General features: G+C 51.9%; 1 protein-coding gene across 3 annotated transcripts in view; it reads left to right on the top strand.

Annotated features, from left to right (window-relative positions):
• Positions 1 to 19,352, top strand: part of TMCO4 (transmembrane and coiled-coil domains 4) — an 89,612-nt gene that overhangs the window by 7,455 nt on the left and 62,805 nt on the right. For all 3 annotated transcript variants that reach the window (XM_026517177.4, XM_057305313.1, XM_048221938.2), the window contains exons 3-6: positions 525 to 672; positions 6,078 to 6,255; positions 11,172 to 11,346; positions 12,292 to 12,319. In XM_026517177.4, coding sequence (XP_026372962.1) covers positions 6,086 to 6,255; positions 11,172 to 11,346; positions 12,292 to 12,319 — 373 coding nt within the window. In that variant the 5' untranslated portion in view covers positions 525 to 672; positions 6,078 to 6,085. The remainder of the gene's footprint in view (positions 1 to 524; positions 673 to 6,077; positions 6,256 to 11,171; positions 11,347 to 12,291; positions 12,320 to 19,352) is intronic.

Here is a 19,352-nt window from a genome sequence, read left to right as displayed (position 1 = left end):
GCGAGAGCATGAGCATTGGGGAGGGGCAGAGGGAGAGGGAGAAGCAGACTCCCCACTGAGCAGGGAGCCCAATGATGTGATGCCGGACTCGATCCCAGGACCCTGGGATCATGACCTGAGCTGAAGGCAGACTCTTAACTGTCTGAGCCATTCAGGTGCCCTTGTAACGGGTATCTTCTGAGCACTCACTCTGTGGCAGGGAAGTGCTTGGGGCACCAGCTAGGGGTAAGAGGAAACCCCAGGTAGGAGGAAACCCCATGCCTGCCAGCTACGGCAGGCTACGTGGAGCTGGGCGCTATCACCTCATCTCGGGTTATGAGGAGTTCGAACAGGAATATTAAATGAGGCGGCCCATGCCAGGTGCCCGGGCTGTGCTCCGTCAGTGGCCGCTGCCTGCCGCCCTGCTGAGAAAAGCATCCCAGGGAGAGGACCTGCTGGGGCCCGGGCCAGAGGAGTTTAACTAGTAGTGAGGCTCCCCTGAGCCCCGGGGCTAACCCGATCCTCCTCCGTCTCTCCTCCTCCAGATCCCACACCCTATGGACCCACAGGCTGGTTTTTCTGGTTTGCTTCCCCCAGAGCAATTTGCATATTTCTCCAAGAACCTGCAGGAAGCTGAACAGCCTGTTTTCAGACTTAGAGAGGGGAGGTCCACAACTGTTTCCTGAAATCTGGGTAAGTGTTATTTCAGGTTTCTTTTTCTTCACATCCTTGCCATTATTTAAGACTGTCTTATTTTAAATATTACGAGTTTGCATATGGTCTGTCGCCTTCGCTGGAGGGTACCTCGATGATGGGGGGCTGCTCTCTGTCATCTCCGCTGTGCCCACGGCGTGTGGGGTGGCGCCCAGTGCATATAGGATTTATTACATGAACTAGTTCATTTGCGGGGAGGTGGACATTTATTTTTCATTTACTTAGAACTTGAGAAAAGGTCCCTAAAATTCTGTAGAGACATCCTGCTGCTTTTTAAAATCTTTCTGTCTTAAAATAATTATAGTCTCACAGGCAGTTGCAAAATTAGTACCGAGAGGTCCCACAAACCCTTACTCAGCATCCCCATGACTGCTGCCTTTACAGGGAAGTCTGACTCCTGAGCTGGAAGAACTTGGTCCAGCACGGTGTGCCCCCCCCCACCCCCCGCAGCATCACCGCCAGCTTATTTCTTCCCTCCCACCCCTCCGTGCCCACCCCCTGTCCAAGGGCCAGCTATACTGAGCATCTTTTTGGTTCTTCAAAAGCATCTTCTCTCTTCCACCTCTGGGTCTTGACACGTGCTGTCCCCTGTGCCCAGAACGTGCTCCTTCCTACCACCCCACCCCTGTCTGGTGTCCCCTTCTCTTGGAAGCCAGTTCTGGGCTGCAGGCCCCTGTTTGTATCCCTCCATCTGTGTTTCCCACCCCACCACCCCAGTGTTTGTCCTGCTGGCTTGTCATCGTCTGTTTGCTTATCTGTCTCTACCACGGCATTGTTTCTTCTGCGGAATACCCTCTCCCATCCACCCGCAGGGCTGTGCCCCTTGTTTCCTGCGGGCCTCTGCTGCGACAGCACGTTTCAACCACATACCGTCGTCACCCCCTCCTACCCATTCACTTCACTGCCCTTCACCCTAATTGTTCTTCCCAGATGATGGCTTCCTGACCCAATTGTTAAGGGCACGGATCCTACAATGAGACCTGAGTGTGAATCTTGGTTCCACCACTAACTAGCTACGTGATCTTGGGCAGATTACTTAGATTATTATCATGTATTGCTGTATTCTTTTTTTTAAGATTTTATTTATTGGGGCGCCTGTGTGGCTTAGTCGTTAGGTGTCTGCCTTCGACTCAGGTCATGACCCCGGGGTCCTGGGATCGAGCCCCACATCAGGCTTCCTGCTCAGTGGGGAGCCTGCTTCTCCCTCTCGCACTCCCCCTGCCTGTGTTCTCTCTCTTGCTGTCCCTCTCTCTGTCAAATAAATAAATAAAATCTTAAAAAAAGAAAAGATTTTGTTTAGTTATTTAGAGAAAGAAAGAGCGTGAGCAGGGGGAGGGGCAGAGGGAGAGGGAGTCTCAAACAGACTCTGTGCTAAGCACGTAGCCCAATGTGGGGCTCGATCTCATGACCCTGAGCTCCTGACCTGAGCCAAAACCAAGAGTCGGACGCTTCACCGACTGGAGTCACCCAGGCGTCCCCTGTCTCCCACCAGAATGCAAGCAGGGAATTTGTTAGTCACCTGATCTGCCCCAAGACCCAGACCAGGATGTCACACGTCATTTTCCCTTCTTCTTTCATCCAGCAGGTACTTACTGAATGCCTGCAGTATTCCAGGGCCTGTTCAGAGAGCTAGGGGCATAGGAGTAAACAGCACAACCAGGGGCCTCTCTCAAGAAGCTTAAATTCTGTTGGTATACACGGGTAAACAAATACTTTAAATATATATTATTTAAGGGCGCCTGGGTGGCTTAGTCAGTTAAGCATCTGCCTTCGGCTCAGGTCATGATCTCCGGGTCCTGGGATTGAGCCCTGCATCAGGCTCCCTGCTCTGCGGGGAGCTTGCTTTTCCCTCTGCCTGCTGCTCCTCCTGCTTGTGTTTGAGCTCTCTCTCTCTCATACAAATAAAATCTTTAACAAAAAAAAAAATATATATATATATATATATATATATATATATATATATATATTATTTAAGATGGGAATAAGTATTATGAAAATAGAGCAGAGTGCTGGGATAGAGGGGCAGAAGTATTTTAGCCTGGGAAATCAGGGAGGGCCTCTCAGAGGAGGTGACATTCAGACTGAGGCAGAATGGTGTGAAGGTCAGAGGAAGAGTGTCCCAGCCAGGGGGAACAGCAGGTGCGAAGGCCTGGAGGACGGACCCGCTTGTATATCCGAAAGCACAGCGACAGCCAGTGTGGCTGTAGCACAGTGAGCAAGCCAGGTTTGGGGGCATGAGACAGAGTTTAGGGGCAGGCAGGGGCCATCATTAGGGGATCAGTGTTCATCCTGGTGTGAGGGAAGCCTTTGGAGGCTTTTAAGCAGGCAAGTGACATGTTTGGTATATATGACAAAAAGGCCACTCCAGCTGCTGTGTAGACAATGGATTATAGGGCATCAAGAGTGTATTTTGTTGAACAAACGAATCAGTGTGGCCTGATCTGAGCTTTTTGTGCGCTAAGCCTATTCCCTCTCCCCTGTGGATAGAGACAGGCCAGCTCATGCTTCTGTGATTAGAAGGCTGTTTCTTCTTGAACTGGGAACCAACATGGGCTCTGCAAGGACCAGCCCAATCAAATACCATCTTGGGCTCCTCTGGGTGGTCAGCAGAATTCCTGCAGCCTCCAGATGGCAGGTGGAGTAGCTTAAATGTAGGCATCACTAAGCCTGCCGGCATCAGGCCTGGGTGCTGCCCCGGGAGCTGTCCTTCACTTGTGACTTGTTGCTGTCTCCTTTGTCCTCCACCACCATCTGGGCTGATCCTGCAAGCCAGGAAAATCTGCTGTGAGTCTCAAACTTGAGTTCCTGGAGCAACCCTTGGAGGCCAGTCTTGCTGGGTGACATTGGCCAAGGTCTTAACCTCTCTGAGCCTCGATTTCTCCATCCGAAACAAGGGAAGGGGGATCCGTGTGCATATGTAGAGGAAAGAGCCCAGGGTTCAGAGCCAAAAGTCTGGTTTGACTTTCATCACTTACTTACTGTGTAACTTTGGGAAAAGCACTTAGCCTCTCTGAGCCGGTTTCTCAGCTGTAGGAGGGAATCATAATGGCTCATGTCGTACTTGACCTTACATGATAGTTGTCAGACTTCATTGCATTGGAAAGTGCTTTGTAAACTGTTACGTGCGGTACAGGTGTTGGTTTGCTGCCTTTAACCATTTCAGGATTACTTTGAAAAGCTAATGAAATAGTAGTTGTGCACAGACTTAAAAATAAGTCTTCTGTGGAAATCATATTTTGAGGACGAAATTTGTATTGTTCAGCCGGATGAGAAGGAATTTATGGAAGAAAGTCAGTGCAGAGTGTGTGTATTAGACTGGAAAGCTCTGGGTAATACGGTGAGTGTTTAAGCAGAGTGGTGGCCAGGAGCTCTGGCTTTGGGCTCCAGTCTGCCATTTACTGGCTGTGGGACGTGGGCCCAGTTACTTCTGCTCTGTTTGCACACTGGACATGGTGGTAGTGCCTGGCTCGTAGAGTTAGCTGAGACTGGGCACGTTAACACTGCAGCCCCAGGGCCTGGCCCCCAGCAACAGGCACCTGATATTAGCTCTTGCCATTACGTGGGCACCTCTGCTGTGTGCCAGGCACTGTGCTGAGCATTTTATTGATTTGTTTGTTGATTTTTTTTAAAAGATTTATTATTTATTTGAGAGAGAGTGTGTGCGCACACGAGCGAACACAAACTGGGGGGAGGGGCAGAGGGAGAGAGAGAATCCCAAGCATACTCCCCACTGAGCATGGAGCCCAGCTCGGGGCTTGATCCCACGACCCTGAGATCGTGACCTGAGCCAAAACCAAGAGTCAGATGCTTAACCAACTGAGCCACCCAGGTGCCCATTTGTTGATTTTTTTCATGCATTTATTTCTTTAAAAACATTTATGTGGCGTGAGTCCAATGCCAGGCTTTGTTCTAAGTGCTTTACAAATACTAACCCACATAGCTATGTCTCTTACTGCTAACAGGGCTCCTCCAGGCAGATACTGTTATAGTCCCATTGTCAGGTGAAGAAATGTAGGTGCAGAGAGGTTGAGTTGCCCAAGGCTCCATATCTATCGCATGGAGGTGCTTGGATTCATGCCCAGGTCTGTCTGGTCCTGAGCCTGCATTCATATCCACAATGCCCCATGGTCAAGGCAGGTTCCCTTCCTGGTACTCACTCCCAGGACAACTTCCTTATCCCTTGGATGCCTGATTTGACTTGGTCTGTCTCCTCCCCTGCCTTCCCTGCTTCCCCTTCTGTCCCTGGGAAGAAAAGAAAGAATAAAGGGAGGGAGGGAAAGGAGACCTCCCCCCATCCCTTCCTTCCCTCCTTCCTTTCTTTCATAGAAGTATAACATATATAGAGTATACAAATCTTAAGTCTGCAGCTTGATGAATTTTTAAATATATTTATACCCATATAATCACCACTGGATGATATAGACACAGAACATTTCCATTCATCCAGAAGCCTTACTGTGCCCCCTCTAAGCCAGTACTCACTGCCTTCCATGGGCAACCTCTCTTCGGTCTTCTTTCACCTTAGATTGGTTCGACCAACTTGGTTCTTCAAGTTCATATGAACACAATTTCACAGGTAAGTATGTCTGCTTATCATTGTGCCTGTGAGGTTTACTCATGTTGTTGTGGTTAGCCAGACTTCATCCTTTATCATTGCTTTGTAATATTCCGTGGCCTGAATATGACACAGTTTTTCCATCCCACTGTGGACAAACATGTGACTTGCTTCTAGTTTGGGACTATTGTGAATGAAGCTTCTGTGAGCGTTCACGTACATGCCCTCTGGTGGACATAAGTCCTCGTTTCTGAGGAGTAGAATTCCTGGGACATAGAAAAGACATACGTTTAGCTTTAGTGGAAAATGTCAAACCATTTTCCAAAAGGTTGTACCACAAACACTCCCACCGGCAGCATGTGGAAGTTCCATGTGTCCCTTTCCTTTCCAACACTTAGTATTGTCAGACTTTTAATTTTAGCCATTCTGACGAGTAAGTAGCAGTGCCTCCTTGGAGCGTTAATTTATTTCTCTGATGACTAACGATGTTGAAATTCATGTGCTTATTGGCCATTGGCTATCTTTTATGAAGTACCTGTTCAAGTGTTTTGCCCATTTTTAAATTTGCCTTACTTCTTTTTCTTCATGATTTATAGGGATTGTTTATATAGTCTAGGTATAAATCCTTTGTTGAGACACATTGAAAATATCTGCTCCCTGTCCATAGTGTGTGTTTTCACTCTCTTGAAGATGAATAGCAGTTCTTAATTTGAACGACGTTTCATTTATCAGCCTTTTCTCTCATGATTGATAGTTTTGTGTCCCATTTAAGTAACTTTCACCTACCTCCTGGTTGCATTTTTTCACTGAGATTTTTTTTTTCCTGCAGGGTTGGAAATGGCCACACGGGACAGATCGAGCCAGAGGCTGCCTGTGGTGGCCGAGCCGGCTGTGGAGGGGGAGCCGCATCTGCCCACAGGCCGGGAGCTGGCCGAGGCGAACCGCTTTGCCTATGCTGCCCTCTGTGGCGTCTCCCTGTCCCAGCTATTTCCAGAACCTGAGCAAAGGTGAGTGCTTTTGTCTCACAGAAGGAACGTCATGCTTCCCCAGGGAGGCAATTACTGAGAGCCAGGCCACCTACCGGGTGTTACTGGCAAAGAGGAGAAAGTCATTGTCCTTACCTTAAGGAGTTCACAGTCTGGGGGATAAGACATACCTCATTCAGTCCTCACTCATTTACCAACACCCAGCATTTTCTGAGCACTTACTGTGTGCCAGGCATGATTTAGAGTAAATGGGAAGTATACATGAATGAGATGAACAAGACAGACACTATCCCTGCCCTCAAATAGGACACAGTCTAATGGGAGAAAAGATATTTATTCATGCATGCAACATGCATTTATTGAGCACCTACTGTATGCGAGGTGTAGTGCTAGGAGAGAAACAAGGCCTGGCTCCTGCCCTCTAGGGGCTTACAGTCTGGGGTAGGGCACCCAAATAACTGACTACCATTATACTAGACAAATGGGGTTAAGTGCCTGAATGGGTTTAAACCAGGTGTCATAGGAACAGAAGATGGACAGGTTGAATGACACCAGGAGGCGGTGGGTCACACAGGTGAGATAGACTTTCCTTGGGGAGAATGGAGTTGACTTAGGGACAGGTTGGATGCTGTGCATGGAGCAGAGGGAGGAGCTAAGTGTGGCCCCAAGACTCCAGGTGGTGGGCGGAGCTAGAAGGACAGAAATACCATTACTGAGACAGGAAACACAGATGGGGGCAGGAAATGACAGGAAGTTTTGGGGTCTGTGGTATTTTCAAGACTTACCCCCAAAACGTCCCCCATGGTTGAACTTCCCCATGCCTTAGGTCCTAGCTGGGTTTTTATTTGTTTTGTTTGTCTGTTCCCTTCATCTCTCCCACTGGACTGAATACTTGAGCATATTCATCTCGTGGGGCGTCCCCCAGGAAGCCTTCCCAGACCTTCCCCAAGCCCCAGACCAGGGTGTTTCTCCGGCCGTATGTTCAGCGACCCAGCCCTGCAGCCACCATGCTCCCCTGCAGCTCTTCCCACACCCTCCACCCCTCCAGTTTGGGCTCCTGGAGGGTGGGAGCTGCCTTGTTCACCTGTGAGCCCCCAGAGCGTCCTATACAGCTGGGTGTACCCGACAAGCCATGGTGGGGGAAGACCTTTGTGTATTTCGTTCCCATAAACAAATATTTATAAGCCTGCTCTGTGTGCCAGGCCTGTGCTGGGCACCTCCTGGGAGGGCACAGGGAGAAGCGAGTTACCGTCCTGTGTGCCCCCCGCCCCGGCAAACACACACACACATCCAGGTACCGCTGTAACCACACGTGCTTCTGCTCGGCTGGAAGCATTTGCCCTGGGGTGTTTCCTTCCTGAAAGTTTCCCTTTCAGAAGGCCAATTCATTCCACGTGGTTGAGCTCCGTGTTCTTAAGCCCAAAACATATTTTGAAAATTTCAATCATGTTACAACCTAGATACGCCATTGGTTTCAGGAAGTTTTTGGTCCACACGGGACATAAAAGCAAGCCTTTCTTGTGTATTTCGTATCTGAGCCATAAACGTCGCAGATGCCGTTCCCTACAATTAACTCTGTGTCTTGAATGTGGAGAAATTGTGGGGTGGAGCAGGGGGCGGCCCAGGTGTTCTCTGAAGGGCCAGGTACCTTAGGCTCGCAGGCCATGTAGCTCCTGTGGCAGTCACTCCACTTTGCTTGTCGTAGCCTGAAAGCAGCGGAAGACAGTACTCAGAGGGTGGGTGCGGCTGTGTTCCAATAAAACTTTATTGACAAAAGCAGGCTGCAGACCCGCTCTGGCCCACGTGGGTAGTTTGCCAGCCCCTGGTGAGGAGGAGTTTTGGACTCAGGATGAGAAACTGGATTTCGAGTAAGGTTTTGCCCCTTCCCAGCACTGAGACCCTTGATTTAACCTCTGCAGCCACGGGCTCCATCAGCAGGTGGGGGCCAGGCTGCAAGGGGGTGTTTAGTGCACCTGCTGAGCCAGTGCCCGGCGCTGGTGAGCGCCCAGGCATGTAATCACTGGGGCAGTCTCTGCAGTGGTTAAGCAAGACCGCTGGTGTCGTGGAGATAGGTAGGGGTTTGAACCCTAGACCCTAGACCCGTCCCTTCCCCTCTCTGGGCCTTTCCTTATCTCTAGACTGGGGGTAAAATAACACCTTCCTCCCTGGTGGGGGTGTGGCGAGAAGTAAACCAGTCGGTGTGAATAAAGCACTTACCCGGCACAGGGACTGACAGATCGTTGCTCCGCGATTTGTTATCCTTGTTGCTGCTGATTTTCACCCGTTTTGGCCAAACCAACAAGCACATTAGAAGCCCTACGAAATTCCCAAAGCCCTGCCAATCTAGAACGCTGTTTGTTACGTAATCCACTGCTGTATTGCCACTTTCCGTACGTATTCATTAATTCATCCATTCATTTGTGGTTTTTTAAGATTTTATTTATTTATTTGAGTGAGAGAGAGAGCACGTGCTCACAAGTACAGGGAGCTGCAGAGGGAGAGGGGGAAGCAGGCTCCCCGCTGAGCAAGGAGCCCAGTGTGGGGCTCAATCCCTGGACCCTGAGATCACGACCTGAGCCGAAGGCAGACGCTCAACTGACTGAGCCACCTGGGCACCCCTCATTTCTTCGTTGAAAGAAACACATATATAGCGCTTTATATGGGCCAGATTTAGTTCTAAGCATGAGGGCAGATGTTAAGGTAATCCTTTCAGCAACCCTGTGAAACGGGTTTCTTCATGATTGCCACTATTTTATAGATGAAGAAACTGAGGCACAGAGAGGTCGAGTAACTTGTCCAAGATCACACAGCTAGTGGCAGTGCTGGGATTGGAGCCAGAGTCTGTGCTCTTGACCTCTCCGCTCTTACGATGAGATGCTTCTCTGCATCCAAGACTTTCTTCTTGGACGCAGGGCCAGGCCATGCTTCGTTGACCTATAAGTAATGTTCAGCTCGCTAAGTCACTCCCTGCCTCTGTACACACCCACGTAACTGCCCTGGGGTTACCCCAGTCTATTGCAGCGGGGCAAATGATAATTGTAGTAGCAGTAGCTAACATTTATTGAGCGTTATCAGGTGCCAGGCCCTATTACGATGTCACTTAATCTTTCTATCCAATCTCTGAGGCATAAGCCTGTTATCATCCGCATTTTATAGCAGAGGAAAACCAAGCTAAGAGAGGTGAAGTACGGGCATGAAGCCCGTCAGCGAGGGAGCCAGGACTCCCCAGGGCCCTGGATGTCAGAGCCCAACTCTGAAACCTCTTCTCCGCTGCCTCCCTTGGTCACCTTAGAAATAAGTCGTGAGGCCAGCTGACATTCCTTGGGCATCTCCTACATGCCAGGCTCTGCTCTGGGGGCTTCGTATGTACTGTCTTGTTGAATCTTCAAACAGCCTAGTGAAGTTGGTCTTTTTACAGATAGGGAAACTGAGACACAGGGATGTCAGTTTCCCTGGCAATGTGCTGCCTTGCTCAGATGTCCCTTTGGCAGTGGCCTTCTCCCGCCACTGCAGAGACGGCTGCCTCGGGTAAAGAGAGCCACGTTGCCCATGCTTCCGCCCCCCTCCCCTGGCAGCCTTTGCTCGATGATTGCCTGAGAGGGGAGAGGGGTGTAAAGGCCCCACTGGGCCGCTCTGAAGGGTCACCCATCTCCAGAACTCCCTGTGGGGCTGGCTGAGCGTCCCGTCGAGGCTGCATTGCAACTTGACTGTCCCCCCTGCCCAGTCCTGCTTCCTCCTTCCCCCTCACGGGGACCCCTAATCATCTCCCTTTCAGAGCTGCTTCTTGGGGACCCAAACCAATGACATGGTGGGGCAGGATTACAGGTGGCCCGCAGCGACCTCTCCACTGGGCTTTGGCACTGGAGGCTCTAGGGAGGGGGTGGGCGGACTGCCTGCGGCCCACGGGGTCCTCCCGAGGTTGCCCGCACCACCAGGGAGCTCTCTTTGTTTCTCGGGGAGCCTGATTCCACCGGGGTGCAGGAGCCAAGTGCACGGAGCCCCGGGACAGTGCGGTTGAGGCAGGCTGGGACGAGGGTTTGCAGATAGGTGTGGCCTCTAGGCCTCAGCCCTTTTTCTGGACTGGTGTCATCACCTCCTAATTGACGCCCCTGCTCTGCATCCCCACCCCCGCCACCTCGTGGGTTCACTGCTGTCACTGCTGGGAATGGTGGCTCTGGAGCAAAGCCTGATGTGGATTCTGCCCCCATCTCCCAAATGTTGTGTGCTTCCCACAGTTCATGGGCTCCGTCTCCCTGCAAGCACCCGACTGTCCTCTGTCCGGGGACTCCTGTGACACCGAAGCGAACAGCATCCTCAGGCACCGTGGGGAGACAGACCCTTCCTGTGCACTTAGCCGCTTCTGCAGCGGCCGACTTGTTTCCTGGAAGCATGTCCTTTCTGTTTTGTGACAGCGGCCAGTCACCCTCCGTAGGGTGCCTCTTCCGGCAGTGGCCCCTGTCCTCCGCAGGTGGCCTCAGGCACTGCCTCTGTGGGCTCAGCGGGGCTCCATCCCTGCCTCTGTCCCTGTGTGTCACGAGGCACGAGGGTGTGACTCCTGTGCCCGTCTCCACCCTGCCGTGAGCTTCTGGCCAGAGGTGACATCTTGCTCCTCTGGTTCCTCAGCCCCCACCCAGCACAGCCCCGGGCTCACGCCGGGCCCACGCTGGGCCCAGGGCACCTGTCAGTACCTGCTCCTCGCCCTCCTTCCTGTGATTTGTCAGCTGCTTTGGTAAAAGTGCTGTTGGGAAAAGAAGCTAAGGTCCAAATCACCTGAAATTAGGTGTTTGGCTGTCCGTCTCCTTCTGTGGACCGCAGTCACTGCGGTTTCTGTACATGTCAGCCTTTCACACCCATGACCGCGTCTGACCTCAACTTCCCAGCAGCCTTCTGAGACCCGTTCTGGAAGCCTTGGGCTCTAAGCCACGTCTGTCTTTCAGCTCCTTCTGCACAGAGTTTGTGACGGGCCTCGTGAAGTGGCTGGAGTTGCCCGAAGCCGTCCTGCCAACCATGAGTGCCTTTGCCAACGGCCTGGGAGGCGAAGGAGCGGACGTGTTTGCTCCGATTTTATTGAAGGACCCCATCTTGAAGGATGACCCGTTGGTGATCATTCAGGTACACCCACCGCCCAGGGGGCAGCTGCTGGGGAAAGTAGAACAAAGTCTTCCCTTTCAAAGTCAGTCTGAAAGTCGCTGCTAGTGGGGTGGTGTAGTTGAAAGATGAAATATTTTGGGGCACCTGCATGGCTCAGTTGGTGGAGGGTCTGACTCCTGGTTTTGGCTCAGGTCAAGATCTCAGGGTCCTGGGATCGGGCCCCGCATTGGGCTCTGTGCTCGGGGCAAAGTCTACTTGTCCCTCTCCCTCCCCCTCTTCTCCCCCTCCATTCACTCACGCTCTCTGTCTCTATCTCTCTCATATAAATACATTAAAATTTTTAAATAAATAAGAAAATAAAATATCTCAGCATCATATCACAGGATGATGATCAGAGCTAATAGCAAATTATCATTATTGAATATTTACCATTGATTTAATGTAATACTTACATGGTGCTCATTACCAGCATGAACCCATTTAATTCTCCAAGCCACTTTATGAGGTAGGTAGTAGGATGCTCCCCTTGTTATAAATGAGAAAACTGAGCCACAGAGAGGGTAAGTGACTTGTCCGGAGTCACGCAGCCGACAGGTGGCTCAGCCAGGATTTGAACCTTGGCAGTCTGACTCCAGAGTCCGGGCTCCTGAGTGCTGAGCCGCGGTGCCTCTTTTTGGAAGCAGCAGCTTTGCTGTGTGCCCTGGGCAGGTGGCTAACTGGCTCTGTGTGCCGCTAGAGCGGGCAGCTTGTGACAGTGCTGTTGGCAAATGAGCAGAGTTCACTCCTTGCAGTTCTCGCACGTCTGTGCATTTGTTACCCGTATGGCTGGCTCAGCACTAGAACACAGGGCAGAAGTACTCCGTCGGCCTTGTTCTCCCACGTAGTAAAAGTCAATAAGTGTTGGTCAAAAGAGCAGGCTAATTATCTATCAACGTATTGCTAATTCCTGTTATTTTTTTTCCCCAGGACCTTCTGAGCTTCTCACTCAAGGATGGTGAGTTGATTTTCTAAGTTCTATAATTTTTTTTTTTAAGTTCGTAAATTTTGGGTGCTCATCTTCACAATTGGCCAGTAAAGCCAGGGATGGGTGTTGCCCCCTGTGGACCCGTCCCCCGTCGTCTTTTTGGTGCAGGGAAGGAAAGGGAACCCTGCATAGTTGGGGAGCCAGTGAGCACCTTGTTCATGCCAAACACTGTGGGGGCTCAGGAGCGGTTGTGTCCTTTCCCCTCACAAGCCCCCGTGGTTTTACCTGCTAATTAGCTCTTGAATCTGGTTCCTTCCTGGTATCCAGTCACCACCCTGGTCTGAGCCACTAACACCCCATCCTGGATGACAGCAGGGATGTCCTTACTAGTCTTCCTGCCCCCGCACTGCCTCCCGGCTCTGTCCCCATGGGACTCCCCCTGCCCTCAGGGGAGTGGCCCTGGGTGGGCTGGCCCCGGCCCCACCTCATCTCTCAGTGCACCCCTTCCTGCTCTCCACACCGGCCTCCCTCCCCAAGTGCCTGTGCTTCCGGCACCATGGACTTCACACGTGCCCTTCCCCTGCCCACAGATCATCCTGCCCCTCTCGCCCCGTTCCTCCCTACCTTGCCCTCCTCCCTCCGCTCAGCGTCACTCCCCTGGGGAAGCCTCTGGCCTCGAGTCTGGATTGCTCCTCCCAGCACCACGTGGCCGTGGCTGTGGTTGACCAGTTAACGGGATTCTTTGCGGGCTTCCCCTCCAGTCTGTAGCTCCAGGCGGGCAGAGCCACATGGGGCTCCCTTCACCACATGTGTCTAGTCCCTAACCCAGCCCCTGCAACGGAGTATGTACTCAGTGGATATCTGATGAACGAGTTCATGAGATGGAGCTTATTGCCCCGTTTTGTGGATGAGGAAGTCGGCTCAGAGAGGTTAAGCGATTTACCCAAGGCTGCACAGTGAGTAGCAGTGTGGGATTCCACCTACATTCTCGCCTCAGGCTGTCATAACACATGACCGAACGCAGGGAAGCTTGAAGCTGCGGAAAGATATTCCCCTCACAGCTCAGGAGGCCCCGATTCGGAAAGCAAGGTGTCAGCAGGGTCTCGCTCCCTCCGAAGGCTGTAGGGAGAATCCCTCTTGCCTCTCGTACCTTCTGCTAGCTCCAGGCATTCCCCGGGCAGAGACAGCGGCCGCGTCTATGCAGTCTCTGCCTTCATTGTCCCGTGGTCTGCTCCTCCCTTTCCTCTCATCTCTGTGCCTCCTGCAGGGACTTTGTACAGGGCGGCCTCATCCGGAGCTCTTTAATTTAAGTGTATCTGCAAAGACCCTTGTTCCAAATAAAGTCACCTCCCCGGGTTCCGGGACGTGGCTGTGTCGTGTGGGGGGTCACCATGCAACCCACCGCAGCACCCAGGGTGTCCCGCATCAGATTGCTACAGGGCTGCCTCGCCGCCTCCCTGCCCCCGTGGCCCCGCATCCGTTTCTCCCCATCTCCTCCCTGCCCGGGCGCCCCATGATTGTGTGTGTGGCTTCCTCTGTTCCCTGCACTGGTGAGAGGTTTTGGCGCAAACACCCCCCGATGTTTATTCTGATGGCGAGCAGGGAGGAGAGGCACGGAATTGCAAGTGAACGCCCGACAGCCTCCAGACCATCGCGTGGGAAGAAGTTACACCTTTATGAAAAATTACATAGGGAAAGTTGCACCAACCCCCCTGTGGGAACCCCAGCTCATGGGGGAGTGGAGGGTGGGAGGGGAGGAACAGGAAGAGCAGGTGCAGGGACAGAGGCAGGAAAGAGCCCACAGGGCCAGGTCCCCGGGGCAGCAGCCCAGCATGGTCTTAAGTAATACTCCCGTTGCCAGTGGGCTTGCTCCGGGAAGTGGCAGAGATGCTCTGAGAACATTGCCCAATTGTATCACTTTTTTTTTTTTTTTTTAACAGAAGTAAAGGAGGAGTAATCGGGTCTGATGCTCCTGGACTCTCGTAGAGTCAGGGGTTGAGTTTACATGGAGGTCTGAGACTCCAGTAGCTAGAGCCCACACACCCTCACGTTATAATCGTGTAACAACAAAGCCACCCATTGCCGAGCGCTCGCCATGGGCCTGGCCTGCAGCTGAGGGCCGCAGAGGCAGGGAGCCCACTCAGCCCCCCGAGGGACAGTGAAGCTATAGATCTGAGACACATGGTCTCAAGGGCATCTTGGATGAGCCTCTCGTTTTTCCAGGTGGAGAGATGAAGGCCCAGAGAGGGGGAGGGGCTTTCTCCGAGACACACAGCGCTAAAAGCAGACTGGGAGTCAGAACCGTGTCTCTGGCCTCCAGGGCCAGCACTTTGTCCCATTGCCTTATCACCAGGTAGGAGGAGCAGGTGTCCCCAGTGCTCCTGCCTCTGCCTCAGTTTCTCCCTGTCCTTACCTGGAGAGCCATGTTTATCTTACCCCTCTTTCTGCCCCCCACCCGCAAACCACAAATCCTCCTGAGCCCCCTGAGCAACTAGGACACAACCTGGCCTTCTCTGCTGTGGGTGACTTTGGCCTGGTTCTCGCAGAACAGTTGGAGTGGGTTTAAAACAGCGTGTCCAATGTCACCACCTGGTACTTCATGCCCTCCCAGAGACATTCTCGGAGCGGCATCAAAACCGTTATTATCTGATAGCCTCCCCAGGTCCCTGCGGCTTCAGCGGCACACGGGGACCCCACAGGGGCAGGTGCTAGGGCTCCAAAGATCTACAGAGGTCAGAGGTGGGTGGATTCTCAAACTATCTAGACCACTCTTTTCAGCGCATAGTTGGGAAAATGAGGCCCAGAGGTGGGCCTGGCTTGCCAGTAATTGTTGTGTGCAACTCTTTATCCATATTCATGAAGAACCAGGGACCAAGAAGTGGGGGCATCTGGGGAATCAGCCTGCCTGGGTGTTAAAATTCAAACTCCACGTTGGCCAGTTACTGAATGGTCCTGTGCCTCAGTTCCTCACATATCAAATGGGATTAGAGGGCAGTGGTGGGGATTAAATGAGATACACCATGCACAGTGCTCCAGACGGCTACGAGTGCTGCTCGCGTGTGATGGTGGTTAGAGGTAAAGCGGCAAAGCCCTGGGAATCGAGAAACCTGGATACTCATCCTGTCTCTGAGACTCTCTCGTGTGACCTTGATCAAGTCACTTAAGCTCTCTGAACTGCCCCATCAAATACAAATAAGGGGCAACAGACAGATACTCTTTAAAAACAAAACAAAACAAAAAACCTGTCTTTGGTTCTAAGAGCATGGTTAGGGATCTTATAAGGAGAAGGTCAGTGTCATAGTTGGCCCATTGGTTCAGGTGCTTCCCCCATAAACTCCATGAGGACAGGGCCCTGGTCTGGCTTGTTCACCATTGCACCCCAATATCTACCATACTGATGGGCACATGGTGGGCAGTTAGTAGTTATTGGATGGATAGATGGAAGGAAGGAAGGAAGGAAGGAAGGAAGGAAGGAAGGAAGGAAGGAAGGATGGATAAATAGATAGAAGGATGGAGAGATGGATGGAAGAATGGATGGATGGACGGATGGATGGATGGATAAATAGAAGGATGGAGAGATGGATAGAAGAATGGAAGAATGGATGGATGGATGGATGGATGGATGGATGGATGGATGGATGGATAGAAGGATGGAGAGATGAATGGAAGAATGGATGGATGGATGGATGGATGGATGGATGGATGGATGGATGGTTAGATGGAAGGGTGGATGGATGGAAAAATGGATGAATGGATGGAAAGATGGATGGATGGATGGATGGATGGATGGATGGATGGATGGACGGATGGCCTTTAGAGAATGAGCTTAGATACTAGCTGGGTGGTTTGTCCGAACTTGAAGGCTAACCCATGTTCTACAGAGATTGATAGGGTAGGAGAAGGCCTTCTCTGCTGCTGGGTTTCTCTCTGAGTGTGAGGTAGGGTGATTAGTCATGGAATCAGCCCAGGAAGTCAATATGAAAGGCTGCATTTCTCGGAACTTCCTGGAACGTTGACCTTTACTGACAGCGTTGGAATCTTAGTCACCAGACGGTGCCATCTTGGCAGCTGGGTGGACTTCTGTGGGTGATAATCATGGTCTCATCCAGTAACAACCACGAAGCTCTTTTCCCACGCAACTGAAAAAATAATTCTTTTACTCGCCGAAGGTTAAACTGAATCTAAGCTGATAACTCTAAACCAGGTTCCTCAAGCTCGGCACTCTTGGTGTTTGGGCCCCGATCATTCTTCGTTGTGGGGCCATCTGTGCACTGACGATGTTTAGCGGTCTCCCAACCTGCACTCACCAGCCTCTAGTAGCACTTCCTGAGCTGTGACAACCAAAAATGTCTCCATAATTGCCAGATGTCGTCTGGGGAGCAAAAACGTCCCCGGCCGAGAACCACTGTTCTAGGACACAGCATCTGTCCATGTCCCGTGGGGCCGGTTTATTTGTAGTTGGTAATCTTTATAAGTTATTCTAGTTGCCCTCCTGGGTCCTGCCCATAGATTGTGAATTGCTGCATGGTATATAGTCCTCAGGTCAACTGCGAAGGAAGGTAATATTACCCCCACAGACAGGGAAGGAAGTCAGGTTCAGGAGGTTGAATAAGTAGCCCAGGGTTGCCTTTCGAAGTAAGTTTCAAAATTCCATGTAAGGCAAAGTGAATGTCACTGTGAGCTCTGCACGGGTGCCCGGGCACCTTCACCCGAATCACGGGGTTCGCCCTCTGGACTCTGAATCCAAAGATAACATCAGCTCCAGGCCACGGAACCGAAAGAGGTGCATGCCACATGGGACAGCTGTCTTCCCCGCGAGCTTGTCTCTACTTCGCGACCTGGGCTTTATTACTGAACTGCAAACCCAACCTTCCCGATGAATCAGAAGTTTGAGATATTGGTGTTTGGACGTGGTGCAATTGCACACACTGGGTTTTCTGTCAGCATCACTGAGACTCATACAGCCTGTTATCAGTATCAAAACTGACTGGTTCATCCCTCAGCCAGAACCGAGCACCCACTGTGTGCGCCAGATCCTGTACGAGGCCCTGGGAGTAATTCTCATCATAGCTGATACTCATGGAGAGCCCACTGTGTGCAGGCCCTGAGCCAAGTGCTTTATACTCACTCATTTAAACCCCACAGTGACCCTAGTACGCAGATGCCATTACTGTTTCCATTTTACGAAAGAAGTAACCGTAGCACAGAGAGGGAGATGACGTGCCCAAGGTCACACAGCTACAAAGTGGTGGGGCCAGGATGCAAATGCAGGTAGTGTGGTTCCAGAATCTTCTCTTAACTACTGATATGCTTCCTATGTGGATAGAAAGCGATGAAAGACCTCTTCCTTGTAGCTGACTTTAAGGAGATTTGACAAGGTCAGAACAAAGAGTGGGGGGGCGCCTGGGTGGCACAGCGGTTGGGCGTCTGCCTTCGGCTCAGGGCGTAATCCCGGCATTCTGGGATCGAGCCCCACATCAGGCTCCTCCGCTATGAGCCTGCTTCTTCCTCTCCCACTCTCCCTGCTTGTGTTCCCTCTCTCGCTGGCTGTCTCTATCTCTGTTGAATAGATAAATAAAATCTTAAAAAAAAAAAAAAAAAGAACAAAGAGTGGGTGCCCCAGCTGGCAGGAGTGGAGGAGCGAGAAGGTGGAGCTGAAGGAGAGTCCCGCATGTAGCCCCTCTACTCCCATGACCATTGGTCCTGAAGGAACCTTGTCACCACCCCCATGCCCTTAATTGGCCCCCTAAAGTATAAGCCAGTGGAAGAAAAGGCAGGAGTCACGTGTGAAACAGTCTGAGTTCAATTCCTGCACTGTGAGGGGGTCCGTCCTCAGAGGCCCATCCCCCCAGCTGTGTTCGGCCTTGCAAAGCGAAGACACCAGCCGACGTGAAAGCTTAAACCCCGTGCCGAGGGGTGGACAGGCTGGGATGGGATTGAAGTAAGGCGTAGATTCTTCATGTGCAGAAAAGTTCACTTCGAGTGAAAATGGGGATAGATCTTGTAAACTTTCTTCAAGTTGGTCCGTTGAGGGGTGGTGGGTGACAGTTGTGTGAACACAACCTGAGAAGTGTGTCCTCAGACCCTAGGGGGAGAAGTGAAAAGAGTCCCTGGCCTGCCTGACACTAGCAGGGTGGGACCAGCAGCCTGGGCTTCTTCCCCAGGGTCTTAGCCTAAGGATCAAGGAGGTGTCAGAACCCACTGTATTAGCCGTCCTTTACTGAACAGGTCCGGCATCGCAAGTGCTGGCCAGGCTCTCATGGGCCTCCTATTTCATCTCAACAAAAGCCAGATTAAAAAGGTATTCTTGTCTCCATTTTACAGACAAAGAAACTGAGGCTCAGAGAGGTCAAGAAACTGGCTTGAAGCTATTCAGCTAGGTAGCTGAGAATTCAAACCCAATCTGTGTGACAACAAAGGAGAAGCTTCTGCCTCTGGGCTCCCTTTCTTTGGTCTGGGAGGGGCAGCCCCCACAGGGAAGGCCGTGACCATGATCTCTTCCCAAAGGTCAGGGATCCTGCTGCTGTACCGGAAGTAGAAGGTCAACCCTGGGCCCGCCAGGCCGGCTCTGTACTTGGAGAGGGGGCTGTGCTGAGAACAGAGGCTGGTTCGGTGCCTTGCAATGAAGATTACATCACCCCCTTCCAGGGGGGTGCATTTGAAAAAGTGGGGAGAGTGGGGTTGTTATCACAACACCTGGGGTGCAACAGGCCAAGCTCCAGGGGTGCCTTGCATCCTTCAACGCATAGGACAGCCCTGGACAGTGAAGGACGGGATGCCATAGCTTCGCTAGTGGGAGATGCTGGTGGAAGGAAGAGCCCAGAAGTGTGGGTTCTGGCCCCCACTCTGTCATGAACGTACTGGGTGACTTCAGACACGCCTCTTGCTCTTCCTAAGCCAGAGGGACCCTTGGGCACCAAGGGCTTCTGCGATACGTGGTTGTGTGTCTGGGGTGGGCACCCAGGCTGCTCAGCGGTTGTGCGGGTCTGGCGCACTCCTGCCCCCTGGTGGCAGAGCTGAGATCCCTCGGTTCCCCCCTCATCACCATCAACACCACCAAGAT

Source organism: Ursus arctos, unplaced genomic scaffold (genome assembly GCF_023065955.2).
Source record: "Ursus arctos isolate Adak ecotype North America unplaced genomic scaffold, UrsArc2.0 scaffold_32, whole genome shotgun sequence".
In the NCBI taxonomy this organism is placed as follows: domain Eukaryota; kingdom Metazoa; phylum Chordata; class Mammalia; order Carnivora; family Ursidae; genus Ursus; species Ursus arctos.
Note: the sequence above shows the minus strand (reverse complement) of the source record. Positions and strands in the feature narration are given on the sequence as shown.